The sequence below is a fragment of the Anomaloglossus baeobatrachus genome, chromosome 7 (assembly GCF_048569485.1).
Source record: "Anomaloglossus baeobatrachus isolate aAnoBae1 chromosome 7, aAnoBae1.hap1, whole genome shotgun sequence".
Lineage (NCBI taxonomy): Eukaryota > Metazoa > Chordata > Amphibia > Anura > Aromobatidae > Anomaloglossus > Anomaloglossus baeobatrachus.
The window spans coordinates 89,176,082-89,190,243 of NC_134359.1; the positions used below are offsets into that span (position 1 = coordinate 89,176,082).

General features: G+C 52.8%; 1 protein-coding gene across 5 annotated transcripts in view; it reads left to right on the top strand.

Moving 5' to 3' along the window:
• Window positions 1-14,162, top strand: part of PCNT (pericentrin) — a 432,670-nt gene that overhangs the window by 393,726 nt on the left and 24,782 nt on the right. For all 5 annotated transcript variants that reach the window (XM_075317440.1, XM_075317436.1, XM_075317438.1 and 2 more), the window contains 3 exons: window positions 3,794-3,949; window positions 4,089-4,327; window positions 4,577-4,650. In XM_075317440.1, coding sequence (XP_075173555.1) covers window positions 3,794-3,949; window positions 4,089-4,327; window positions 4,577-4,650 — 469 coding nt within the window. The remainder of the gene's footprint in view (window positions 1-3,793; window positions 3,950-4,088; window positions 4,328-4,576; window positions 4,651-14,162) is intronic.

Below are 14,162 nucleotides of genomic sequence, written 5' to 3' on the forward strand. Positions count from 1 at the left end.
AGGTGATCCGTTGGGCCGGGGTCAGAGAGGACTTCTTCCGATTGGTCAGCCACCCTAACCGTGAAAGGGTGTCGATCGTGACCTGAACCCCAAGACGACAGTCTTTGAAAGAAGAACCTTTGATCAACATATCGTCCAAGTACGGGATGACCAAAACACCCCTGGAATGAAGGACGGACATGGCAGCCGCCATGATCTTCGTAAAGACTCTGGGGGCGGATGCGAGGCCGAAAGGAAGAGCCGTGAACTGGAAGTGATCTTCCGCTATCGCAAAGCGGAGGAACTGTTGGTGAGAGGTGGCTATAGGGACGTGAAGATAGGCGTCTTGAATATCCAGCGATGCCAGGAATTCGCCGACCTCCATGGACGCAATCACGGACCGGAGTGACTCCATTCGAAACGGCCGAGGCCTCACCAACCTGTTTAGAAGCTTTAGGTCGAGGACGGGGCGGACAGAGCCGTCCTTCTTGGGGACCACGAAAAGGTTGGAATAGAACCCCTTGAAACGTTCTGCGGGAGGGACTGGTACCACGACTCCGGCTTGGAGGAGGGAGTCTATGGAGTGAAAGAACGTGCGAGCGACTCTGGAGGGCGAGATAGGAAAAAACGTCTTGGTAGCTTTGACTCGAATTCTATTTTGTAGTCTGAGGTGATGATCTCTCTGACCCAGGCATCGGCGGTCAGGGGGATCCACACATGCTGGAAACGAGACAGACGCCCTCCCACGAGTCTGGCGCTGTTGCGCGCCGACCGCGAATCACTTGGAGGAGCGTTGGCGGTAACCGGAAGAGGATTTCGTGGACTGGCGGGAACGTGAATGCCAGGTGGGATTGGTCTTGAATGACGGGGTCCTCCTGTCTCTCGGAGGAGAGCGGCTTTTTCGCGGCTGGGGAGTGGAGTTGAAGCTGCGAAAGGGCCGGAAACTAGCGGTGGGGCGCCGATTCTGGAAGCGCTTGGGGCGCAATTGGGGGAGAGATGTACTCTTTCCTCCTGTCGCATCGGAGATCACCTGGTCCAGCTAATCTCCGAAAAGACGTTCCCCCTAGGAAGGGCAGGGAAGTCAGTGACTTCTTAGAGGCCGCATCCGCGTTCCAGGACCGGAGCCAGAGGGCTCGACGGATGGTCACATTGTTGCTGGCGGCCTGGGCCGCGCAATTGGCAGATGCCAGGGCTGCATTGAGCAGGTACTCACCCGCGAGGGAAATCTGCGAGGCAATGAGGACCAGATCCGGATTGGCAGGAATGGCGCGGAGTCCGCAGCGTAGCGTGTCCTCCCAGGACATCAGTGCCTTCGCAACCCAAACCGAGGCAAAGGCCGGTGAGAGGGATGTGCCCGCTGCCTCGAAGGCGGAGCAGGCCAACCTGTCAATAGTACGGTCCGTGGGGTCCTTCAGAGACGTACCGGTAGTGAGTGGAAGGACTGTGTGAGAAGACAGGCGGGAGATTGGGGGGGTCGACCACAGGGGAGCCTGCCCAATCCTTTCGAAGACCCTCAGGAAAGGGATAATGCAAATCAATGGACTTACCGCTGGTAAATACCTTGTCCGGCTGTTGCCTGTGGCTGCGCAGTAACTCAGCGAATTCTGGATGTCCTCTGAATGCGCTTTGGGCCCGCTTCATCCGCTTAAACGAGACCTGGGTGCTCTGGGAGGAGACGGGGTCCACCTGTACCTTTAGGGTCTGGTTTACTGCTTCTATCAGGCTATTCACCATACGCCGAATATCAGCCGCCTGCTCTGAGTCCTGCAGGGGTGCTGCATCGGAATCATCATCGGAGTGGTCAGAAGTCTCCCCGGAGGAATGATGGTCTGGACCTGGGGATGAAGGTGAAACCTGGGAAGAGGCTGAAGGCGAGACCTGGCGGGTCCGCTTCTGAGCAGCCGAGGAGGTCCCTGCGACGGGGCTCACCTGCTCCGGAGGCGATTGCGTCAGGTCTGCGGGAGTCTGGGCGAGCGACGGCAGCAGGCGCAGTGCTTGCGCGATGGTCCGAGAAGCCTCAGAGAGGGAATCTACGGACTGGGACAGGGACGCTAGCCAGTCGGGGGGGGGCGGGACGCAGGGCCCTGTAGCATCTGGCGCTGTGGCGTCTGCAGTATCAGAAGCGTCGGCCGAGGGGTCCTGCGGAGGCTGCGAGTCTGAAGAACGGACGGAGCATAGTGGGGCGTCCTGGCCTTGGTTAAATTTGATCTTGCAGGAGGAGCATGCAAAAAATAAGGCAAAGGGGACCTGCTTGGGTCGGGTGGACTTAGCATTAGGCATGGTGAAAAAAGTACTCTCCCTGGTGGCTGCTAGGAAGGAGACAGGAGAGGGTTAACTCATCCCTAAACTCAGAGAACGCTACCTAGTGAGGGCTACTCCTTAGGAGCAGGGCTTACCCAGGTCCTGTGTGCCGCCCACCAGTCCAGAAGAGGGAGTCCAGGAGTGAGTTGGCCAGAAGAGTGAGCACGCCGGCGCGCTGCAGCCTCAGGGGACCAGACACAGGCTAAAAATGGCGAGGGGACGCTGGAGGAGGCTGGGGGAGGAGCAGCGTTCATGCGCGAAAAACGGAGGATACACAGCCCCCACCACAACCAAGGAGGCTGAGCGGTGGGAGGAGACTGGGCCAGACGACCGGCGGCCAATAGTGCTGCAGCGGGGGCGTGGCTAGGATGCAGGAGCGACTAGGCCGAGACCGGGGCCTAAATTTTGGAGAGGGCCGGGGGAAAGGTGCAGGAGAGGTCGGTCCTACCTGTTCTCGGCGGCGCCGGCCCAGCGACTGATGCGGTGCAAGCAGGGCGCCCTGCCCCGCCTGTGTACAGTGCTCTCGTCCAGGAAGACTGAGGACTCCGGGGGAGAGCGTGCTGAGGCAGGGAAGTGGACATCATGATGGGGGAAGCGGCCCCCCTGCAGGAGAAGGCAGCGTGAAAGGGCCACATCGGATTACAAACGCTGCGGAGGTTCCATCCCTGCTGTATGCCCCTGTACGCTCTTTGGGGTGATACCGCAGGGCGAATCAGGGGTGCCCACGACAACCTGCCCACACGCGCAACCCCGGGAGTGGTACCACGGGGATGGACGGGGGAGAGGGCCCGAAATCTCAAGCCCCTGCGACCCTGGGGAGTGGTACCCACAGGGCTGCGGAGGATGAGTGAAGAGAATACCTGCAGAGAAAGACAGGTATGAGAGCGATGAGCGGCGCCGAAATAAAGGAAAAAAGCGCAAAAACACAAATGGCTGAGGGGGGCCGAGACGGCCCACATCAGCCTCCTACGACACTAAGCTAAAACTGATCTGAGCCCGCCTCCGGCTCGGGGTGTATACTGCTAGGGAGGAGCTAACTTTTTATGTTTACTTAGTGTCAACCTCCTAGTGACCGCAGCATAACCCATGGTCCTGTGTCCCCCAATGAAACGATAGAGAAAGTTTTATATGACAGTGGAAAATTAAAAATTCCTAACACTTCTCCAGTCCTCTTTTCTTTGGCTACTGGTTTAGACCAGCAGGTTTAGCCCCGTTTAGAGTTGCCTCTCTAGTAACAGGGCGACTGGATCTTGGGCTGGTGAGTAACAGAGGAGCTGTGGTGCACGTGTCCCACTTCTCTTCTGTAAACAGTGTCTCAACAGTGCAGTGGGGTCTGTGATTATCCTATTTATGATGGATAACAAGGGACAGTGCCTCCGTTTCTATATAAAGGGAACTTTTAGGAGTTCCAGGAGTTTGTGTGACTTGTCAGTGCATCCTGCAGTAGCCAGATACAATTTGCTGAAGTTGGTTTGCTTGACTGGAACTGTAAAATATTTGCCCTTTCATCTAGGTGCATGCTGATGTTGTAGACTCCGTCTTGGAGGCAGAACGTGCCGTATGGCTCCGGGAAAAACGGCTGTTACAGATTGCATTGAAACATGCTGAATCGGAACGGAGCAAAGCCACTCTGGAAAACAGGCCAATGCACGATGTTCCTAATTCCAAGGTGAATTTTCCATATATTTTTTTTTTACATATTTCTAGAAGTGAAGCTTCTCAAGTGGCCAATAGTGCAGTTCATGCACAACACTAAAACGTACATTGAGTTTTTTTTTTATTTTTTTTTATTTTTGTTTTAAATCTAGATGCAACGTCTGTACCGAACGTTCCTGAGAGCTGAAAGTTTTCGTAAAGCCTTAGTCTACCAGAAGAAATACTTGCTCCTCCTCCTTGGAGGCTTTCAAGCTTGTGAAAAGGCTACTCTGTCTCTAATTGCACGCATGGGTGTATATCCTTCTCCTGCAGACGTACAGAGAAACAGCAAATGCCAGACTGGCCTTGGCAAGTTTCGTTCAGCTGTAAGGGCTGTCATCGCCATTTCCAGGTACACATTACCAAGACTTTTCTACAGCAATGTCAATTGCCCTAAATCTTACTTTCTTTAGCCTTTTGTGTGAACAGATGCTGGTAGCTCAATATGATTGTAGTGGTTGACGATAGCATTTTAATGGAGGTTTTTTAGTTATTGTTGAATTGCTCTTGACTTGTGCGATTTGTAATCGCCTCTAAATCCTTATGTAGCTGTACATTTCATCTTGTCTGCTTTGTGCTTACTGAAGTCTTTCTTTTCCAGGTTAAAGTTCTTGGTTAGAAAATGGCACAAAGTAAACCGGAAGAGTAGTGGTGATGATTCAGGGACACGCCAAGGTAACCATACTAAAGCTCAACTGTTAAAGTGGATCATCTTCTGATGTACTGTAACAAGAGAGGCAAGCGGGGATCATGATGGTCTCGCTGTTCAAGGCTTATACCTCATTCAGCAGCGTTGGAGTGTTTAACACCACACAGGTCCTCTTGGGTTTAACATGCGGTTAGCTTTTGTTTTTTAAGGTCTATGGTCTAACTGTGAGATACGGCTGCATTAAAGAAAAGCAGTCTCCTCGTTTAAGAAAAAAAAAATATCTGCAGACTTCCTACAAGGAGAAAATTAAATTGTATTTCTCTTTTGCTTCATTGGGGGACACAGTAACCATGAGTGTATTCTGCGGACACTATGCAAGAAGAAACTTAGCTCCTCCTCAGTAGGGTACACCCGCCAATAGGCATCAAAGCTAGGTTTTAGCGTTGTCAGTAATAGGCAGACACAGATCTGCTCTCAGACCTGTTTCGCCATAAACTTTGTTAATCTTTTCCCTTTGTCTTTCAGATGCAGCGTATGAATTGGGCAACAGAGTGTAATCGCTCACCCTGTCTTCCCACCTTAGAGACAGAACAGTGTGGGCTGATCCACACTGTATATCCTCTTTGGTGTTATCGGTAGGACCCTACCCCCTTAACACATCAAGGGCGTCTCAGGGGTCAGCTACCTAGATGGTCTCACCATCCATCCCCAGCCCAATCGTTCACCATAGCGAGACTGCGCGGAGGGGGGGTAAGAGCGATCTATACCCAGAGACTCCGTCACAGGACCCTTTTGTGCGGTCTCACATTCTATGAAGGATTCAGAACTGTCTGGACAGGTTCTCCTCCCTCCTTACCTTTACACATTGGCAGTGGGGGTTCCCTATCTGCCCTGGCCTACAACTACCTACTGCAGCAGTTCCTCTTTCCCTCCGCAGCTCCTTCTAAGCCATTATCAGATGGAGCTGCGATGGTTTCAGTCGGCCTCAACGGTCTGTTCCTGAAAATTTAGGCCCTGGCCAAGGCCTGCTTCCTACAGGCCACGCCTTCTGCCATCTCCCCGTGCATTCTGTGCTCACTTGTTTTTTTTTCCAGCCCCGCCCTCCCGTTTGCTTAACAGGGTTCTCCTTTCTTTTGGCCAATCAACATGTTCCTTACAGCTGTCCAATCACAGGCGTACAGGCTCCTTGCGTGTTCTTCCGGTTTTCACCCCCTTTTCGCATCCCTAGCTCACTCTAAGCAGTCGTCGACCTGAGCTCCTGCATCCATCTTAAGCTTCCAGGAACTGCAACTGCTTCTACAACTTCAGGAACAGGAGAAGGTTCTGTCCTTGCGGTACACAGTCTTCTCTAGCACTCCTCCACAGGGTTCTTTTCTTTATCTCCTTAAGCCTAATTCCAGGCAAACGAGCTGTTATATTTCTCCTATCGTCCTGCACTTTACCTGCTCTTCCTATAATAAAAAAACCACTATCTTTAGGTCAAAGCTCATTCTTCTGCCCCGACTGCAGTACTCCACAATGCAAGCGCCCCCTTCAGGAATCCCTTGCTATCTGGGATGTGAGTGCACCTCCTCTTCCCAAGTGGTGCAGTCAGTTTTTGTTTTGTTTTTTTCCGTCCTCTCACTTGAGATTCACTCCCTTAGACTGCATTCTCTGGCACTGCATGTGCGTGCTAGGCAACATTTTCTCTGCAATAGAGGCAGTCTCTTTTGCAGTTCCACCCTCCTCCTCTCCAATTGTCTCTCCTGTTCTGCTGGGACAGAATTTCCTCCCTGGACCATTCCATTGTTTGTTTGTTTTTTTTCCCCATTTGTGAAGCAGTCAACTCTGGTGGCAAATATCATTCACCAAGGGTGATCCTCTTTCCTGATGCATTGGTTGATCCTGTTTTCTTTTTCGCTCCTAATTGGGAGACCCAGACAGTAGGTGTATAGCTACTGCCCTCTGGAGGCCGCACAAAGAACTACACTTAAAAGTGTAAGGCCCCTCCCCTTCTGGCTATACACCCTCCCGTAGGAGTACAGATTCCTCAGTTTTAGCTTTGTGCGCAAGGAGGTCAGACACGCACGCATAGCTCCATTGTTTTTAGTCAGCAGCAGCTGCTGACTATGTCGGATGGAAGAAAAGAGGGCCCATAAACAGGGCTCCCAGCATGCTCCCTTCTCACCCCACTGTATGTCGGAGGTGTTTGTAAGGTTGAGGTACCCATTGCGGGTACGGCGGCAGGAGCCCACATGCTGATTCCTTCCCCATCCCTTTTTACAGGGCTCTGGGTGAAGTGGGATTTACTGGTCTCCAGGCACTGAGACCGGGCTCCATCTACAGCCCCTGGACAAGATGCTGGATGGAGCGGAGTACATCAGGGACATGGCCCTGCATCCTCAAGGTACTCTGTGTCCCCGTGCAGGCGCTCACACCGCAGCATGCTGGGTGTTGTAGTGCGCCGGGGGACATCAGCGCTACGGCGCTTGTGCCATGGCCTCATTCAGCTTAGCTGAAGCAGGCACACTTCCAGGAATCGGTCGCGCCGGCCGCTGGGACTGCGGCGCGGCTGGCACTTGTGGTGCGCCGGGGACTTCAGCGCGGCCCGCGCTTTTACGGCGGCCGCGCTGATAACTCGAGTCCCCGGCTTTTGCGGCCTGCTTCCGTTCGTTCCCGCCCCCGGACCTGCCAGTCAGGAGAGGGGCGGGACGCTGGCCACATCTAGAAATCGGTCATGCCGGCCGCTGGGACTGCGGCGCGGCTGGCACTTGTGGTGCGCCGGGGACTTCAGCGCGGCCCGCGCTTTTACGGCGGCCGCGCTGATAACTCGAGTCCCCGGCTTTTGCGGCCTGCTCCCGTTCGTTCCCGCCCCCAGACCTGCCAGTCAGGAGAGGGGCGGGACGCTGGCCAGTGCATCAGCGCTGAGGGCTGGAGTCGTTTTTACATACTCCAGCCCTCACAATCGGCACAGAGGGGACACTGTTTCCCGCACTTTTGTTTGGGAACTCCCACGGACCGCCCCTCTCCACAGACGCCGGCAGCCATTCCTGCTGACACGCTGAGCTGCAGAGGGGAGCCGGGGAGACCCAGACAAGAAATTCTTCGCCTCTTACCCGCTATTCAGCGGGCGGTAAGCAGCCCTCAGGGCTCACCCCCTCTTGTGCCAGTAGTATTCTTAGTATTTTGTTGCTACAAATACTTGGTATTACATAGCGCTGGTCGCCCTTTGGCTATAGACTCTCTCACATTCAGAGAGCCAGCAGCATGTCGTCCGCAAAACGCAAGGGTGCCAAAGCACAGACATTATATGCTTCCTGCACCGCATGTGGGACTTTTCTACCGGCAGGCTCCACGGACCCCCATTGTGTGCAGTGCTCGGCCCCTGCGGCGCTTGCACAGCCGGGGCCTTTGCTGGACGTGACCCAGGGTGTACCACCTGTGAATGCTGTCCAGGTGACAGGCACTGAGTTTGCAGCTTTTGCTGACAGAATGTCTCTCACTATGTCACAAATTCTTGACACATTGCGAGCTAGGCCTGTACTTCAGGCCACGGACACTGTGCAATCATTGCCCCCTGGTCCCCCTCAGCTCCAAGCTCCGGGACGGGCATATACACCTCAGGGTGAAGACTCTGACTCGGACGATGGCCCCGGGCAGCCTAAGCGGGCTCGCTATGACGGGCCTTCACATTCATCTCAATGGTCAGGATCCCAGCGAGATGAATCTATGGGTGATGAGGCGGACGTAACTGATCAGGATTCTGATCCTGGAACCGCTCTCAATCTAGATACACCAGATGGTGACGCCATAGTTAATGATCTTATATTTAACATCAATAAGATGTTAAATATTTCCCCACCAGCTCCTCTTGTGGAGGAGTCAGCTTCGCAGCACGAGAGGATCCATTTCAGATACCCTAAGCGTACTTTAAGCACTTTTCTGGACCACGCTGACTTTAGAGACGCAATCCAGAAACCCCACGCTTATCCTGAAAGGCGTTTTCCTAAACGGCTTAAAGATACACGCTATCCTTTTCCCCCTGAGGTGGTCAAGGGTTGGACCCAGTGTCCAAAAGTGGATCCTCCAATTTCCAGGCTTGCAGCTAGATCCTTGGTTGCAGTTGAAGATGGAGCGGCACTTAAAGATGCCACTGACAGGCAGATGGAGCTCTGGCTGAAATCCATCTATGAAGCGATTGGAGCGTCATTAGCGCCTTCTTTTGCAGCCGTATGGGCACTCCAAGCTATCTCAGCCGGGCTTGCGCGAGTTGACTCCGTCACACGTGCATTTGCCCCGCAGGTAGCACCATTGACCTCGCAAATGGCGGCATTCGCGTCGTACGCGATTAATGCTGTTCTTGACGCTACAAGCCGCACGGCAGTGGCGTCAGCCAACTCCGTTGTTTTGCGTAGGGCCCTGTGGTTGAGACATTGGAAAGCAGATTCGGATTCAGTCGGACAATTCCACGGCGGTGGCGTACATCAACCACCAAGGGGGAACACGCAGTCGCCAAGCCTTTCAAGAAGTCCAACGGATTTTGACGTGGGTGGAAAGCAGAGCGTCCACCATATCCGCAGTTCACATCCCAGGCGTGGAAAACTGGGAAGCAGACTTTCTCAGTCGCCAGGGCATGGACGCAGGAGAATGGTCCCTTCACCCGGACGTGTTTCAGCAGATCTGTTGCCGCTGGGGGACGCCGGACGTCGATCTGATGGCGTCACGACACAACAACAAGGTCCCAGTTTTCATGGCACGGTCTCACGATCACCGAGCACTGGCGGCAGACGCCTTGGTTCAGGATTGGTCGCAATTCCGACTCCCCTATGTGTTCCCACCTCTAGCATTGTTACCCAGAGTTCTCCGGAAAATCAGGTCCGACTGCCATCGAGCCATACTCGTCGCTCCAGATTGGCCAAGAAGGTCGTGGTACCCGGATCTGTGGCATCTCACGGTAGGCCAACCGTGGACACTACCAGACCGTCCAGATTTGCTGTCTCAAGGGCCGTTTTTCCATCTGAATTCTGCGGCCCTGAACCTGACTGTGTGGCCATTGAGTCCTGGATCCTAGCGGCCTCAGGTTTATCTCATGAAGTTGTTGCCACAATGAGACAGGCTAGAAAACCATCCTCAGCTAAGATCTATCACAGAACGTGGAAGATATTCTTAGCGTGGTGCGTGGCTCAAGGGTTTTCTCCCTGGCCATTTGCATTGCCAACTTTTCTTTCCTTCCTGCAGTCTGGGTTGGAAAAAGGCTTGTCGCTTAGCTCTCTTAAGGGTCAAGTCTCCGCGCTATCCGTATTCTTTCAGAAGCGCTTGGCACAGCTTTCTAAAGTACGCACTTTTCTCCAAGGAGTTTGTCATATCGTTCCTCCTTACAGACGGCCATTGGAACCCTGGGATCTGAACAAGGTTCTCATTGCTCTCCAGAAGCCGCCTTTCGAGCCTTTGAAAGAGGTTCCCCTTTCTCGGCTTTCACAAAAGGTAGTTTTTCTTGTGGCGGTCACGTCTCTTCGAAGAGTGTCCGAGCTAGCGGCGTTATCTTGCAAATCTCCCTTCCTGGTGTTTCACCAAGACAAGGTAGTACTGCGTCCAATTCCAGAGTTTTCTCCCAAGGTGGTTTCTTCCTTTCATCTCAATCAGGATATCACTTTACCATCTTTGTGTCCGCATCCAGTTCACCAATTTGAAAAGGGTTTACATCTGTTGGACCTGGTGAGAGCACTCAGGATTTACATTTCTCGCACGGCGGCTCTACGCCGTTCTGATGCGCTCTTTGTCCTAGTCGCTGGTCAGCATAAGGGATCGCAAGCTTCCAAATCCACCCTGGCGCGGTGGATCAAGGAACCAATTCTTCACACATACCGTTCTGCTGGGCTTCCGATTCCATCTGGACTGAAGGCCCATTCTACCAGAGCCGTGGGTGCGTCCTGGGCATTGCGGCATCAGGCTACGGCTCAGCAAGTGTGCCAGGCGGCTACCTGGTCGAGTCTGCACACGTTTACCAAACACTATCAAGTGCATACCTACGCTTCGGCAGATGCCAGCCTAGGTAGACAGGTCCTTCAGGCGGCGGTGGCCCACCTGTAGGAAGAGGCTGTCTGACAGCCCGTTCATGTGGTATCTTTTTACCCACCCAGGGACTGCTTTTGGACGTCCCACTGTCTGGGTCTCCCAATTAGGAGCGAAAAAGAAGAAGGGAATTTTGTTTACTTACCGTAAATTCCTTTTCTTCTAGCTCCAATTGGGAGACCCAGCACCCGCCCTATTTGTTCTTAGGGTTTCGTTTTTCGGGTGCACATGTTGTTCATGTTGTTTCTTAAGTTCTCCGATCATGTTATCGGATTGAATTTGTTTTTGAAACTGTTATTGGCTTTCCTCCTTCTTGCTTTGGTACTAAAACTGAGGAATCTGTACTCCTACGGGAGGGTGTATAGCCAGAAGGGGAGGGGCCTTACACTTTTAAGTGTAGTTCTTTGTGCGGCCTCCAGAGGGCAGTAGCTATACACCTACTGTCTGGGTCTCCCAATTGGAGCTAGAAGAAAAGGAATTTACGGTAAGTAAACAAAATTCCCTTCATCTCCCAGATCCTTTTCTCTCCCTTCCTACCTGTCCTTTTTTGCAGTCAGTCCTAGACTTCGGCTTGACCCCTAGCTCCCTAAAAGGACAAGGTTGAGCTCTGTCCATTCTGTTCAAGGAACCGAACCTTCTGCTCTCAGGTCAAAACATTCATGCAGGTGGCCACTATATCAGCCTCCCGTGGATTCCTGGGATCTGAATCTGGTTTTCGGTGTCCTTCAAGGTCCCATGCTTGAGCCCATTCAAGATACATCTTTTTAAAACCTCCTTTTTTGGGGGGTTGATTTTCTGGTGGCTATTTCCTCCATTAGGAGTATCTCAGAGCTGGCGGCACTTTCCTGCTAGTCTTCATTTTTGGTGTTTCATTACGATAAGATGGTTTTTCACTCTGTTCCTTTTTTTTTTTTTTTTTTTCTCCCCAATGGGAGCTCCTCTTCTTTTCAAGTGAACAAAGATATCATTTCTCCATCCCTCTGTCCTTCCCGACTCATCCTCTGAAACAGTCACTTCACAAGATGGATCTAGTCAAGCATTGAAGCTCAATCTTTCCAGAACGGCACCCTTCAGACGGTCTGACTCCTTGTTTGTGATTCTGGAAGGCCATCGTAGAGGACTGCCAGCTTCCAAGACCACTATCGACTGTTGGATCCGCTCTACCATTTTGAAAGCATATTGGGCAAATAGCCTGCCTCCACCAGTAGTCAATGCATACTTCACCCGTGCACTGGGGGCTTTTTGGGCTGTACAGAATCAGGCTTCCATGTCACAGCTTTGTAAAGCTGCTACCTGGTCACCTGTTGAAACCTTCTCAGAATTCTACAAAGTGCCTACCTACACCTCGGCAGAAGCAAGCTTTGGAAGGAAGGTCCTGCAGGCAGCAGTAGCTCAGGCTTAGTCCAAGTCCTGATCCTGGATTTACTCCATTCTTGTTCCTCATCCATGGGACTGCTTTTGGGCATCCAATGGTTCCTGTGTCCCCCTATGAAGCGAAAGGGAAAATAGGATATTTGGTACTCTCCATAAAATTGCTTTCTCTTTCGTTTCATTGGGGGACACAGGACCGTGGGTGTATGCTGCTGTGACTAGGAGGCTGACACTAAGTAGACAAAAAAGGTTAGCTCCTCCCTAGCAGTGTACACCCTGAGCCGGAGGCGGACTTAAATCTGTTTTTGCTTAGTGTCGTAGGAGGCTGATGTGGGCTCTCTCAGCCCCCCTCAGCCACATTTTTCTTGCGTATTTTTTTCATTTTTTTCTCGGCGACGCTCATCGCTCTTTCTCCTGCTTCTCTGTTTCTGCAGGTGTCGCCTATTTTTCGCCCTCATTCCCTCCAGCCCTGTGGGTACCACTCCCCAGGGTCACAGAGGTTTGAGATGTCTGGCCCTCTCCCCCGTCCATTCCCGTGGTACCACTCCCGGGTTTGCATGTGGGGCAGATCCTACATGGGCACCCCTGATCCGCCCTGCGGTATCAACCCAAAGGGCACACAGGGACAAACTACAGAGGCTGGACCCCGGCAGCGTTTTCATCTCGGATGGGGCCCGCATTGCTGCCTACAATCGCAGGGGAGTTTTTCTACCCCCACCCGGCATCCACCTCTCTGCCGCTCCGGACGCCTCTCCACGCGTCCCTGGAGCCCACAGCCTTACCTTCAGGTGTGCGCTGCACACAGGTAAGTGCAGAGGTCTCTGCCTGCACACCGGACCATACCTGGAGCGGAGCCGCAGATGTCAGGTAGGACAGTCTCTCCCCTACCTTCGCCCCCTCGGGCGGCTGAAAATTTAGGCCCCGGTCTCGGCCTAGTATCCCTGCGTCCCAGCCACGCCCCCTGCTTTAGCGCTATTGGCTGGCCGGCCGTTCTGCACCCGACTCCGCCCACTGCTCAGCCTCCAGGCATCACAGTGTGGGCGGTGGATGCCCTGTTTCCCACCCTCACTCGGCCCCTCCCCCAGCCAACTCCAGCATCCCATCGCCATTTTGCTCACAGGCAGATTAGCTGTAATCTGCCAGTTATGTGGTTGTAAGCAGAGTGTAAAAGATCTCTAATCACACAAGATCGATTTCATGTGAATGGACTGCTGATGTATGACAACTCACGATATAATATATGTAGAATTCACAAATTAGGTGAAAAATCTGTTTTATGTGGTTTTTAACCCCAGATGTTTTTTTTTTTCTACAATTTAGTAAAAAAAAAAAAGACTTTTTTTTTTTTAAGATTTCATGATTCACTTTCAGCATGTCTATAGCACCGTTCTGCGGTGCGTCGGCCAAGATGCCGTCTCCTATTGGATTCTGCAGGTCTCTGGGCATCATTAGGATTTAATTGCCCTAATGTTGGTGTCTTGATTCTCTCATATTTTTAAATAGACAGAATCTGACAGGAACTGTATTACCAGGAACGCCCTCAGGGGAAGGCTACTGCTTCTAGCAAACAAGTAGATATGCTTAGTACCAGACAACCCCTTTAGATCATTTATCTGTGGGGCCTCAACCCTGTCTTTTCCTAACAATGACGCAGCAGCGCCCTGATTTTCCCTGGCTCCGGGCGTGACCGGGATCCCGCTCTCTCGACTGGTAGGCAGCACACAGGATCTGGGTACGATTTGCTCCTACGGAGATAGCCCTCATGTATGAGCGACAGTTTAGTCGTTATCCTGTCTCCGGCCTAGCAGTCCCAGCGAGAGTACCTTTGCATAATCCTGCTCCGCCCGACCCAAACCGTTTCCCGTGCCTTGGTGTAGTTACCCTAGGTCAGGATGTCCAGCTATGCTCTGGCTGCTCTGCAGACCCGTAGCATCCACAGGACTCCTCTCGTGACGCCTCAGATGCCGCCACGCAGTCTCCAATCCTGCAGGGCCCTGCGTTCCGCCCCCTCCCGACTAGTTGGCGTCCCTGTTGCAGTCCGTAGGTTCCCTCTCTGAGGTCTCTCGGACCATCACGCAAGCTCTGCATCGCCTGCCGTCGCGCGTTCAGCCCTCCA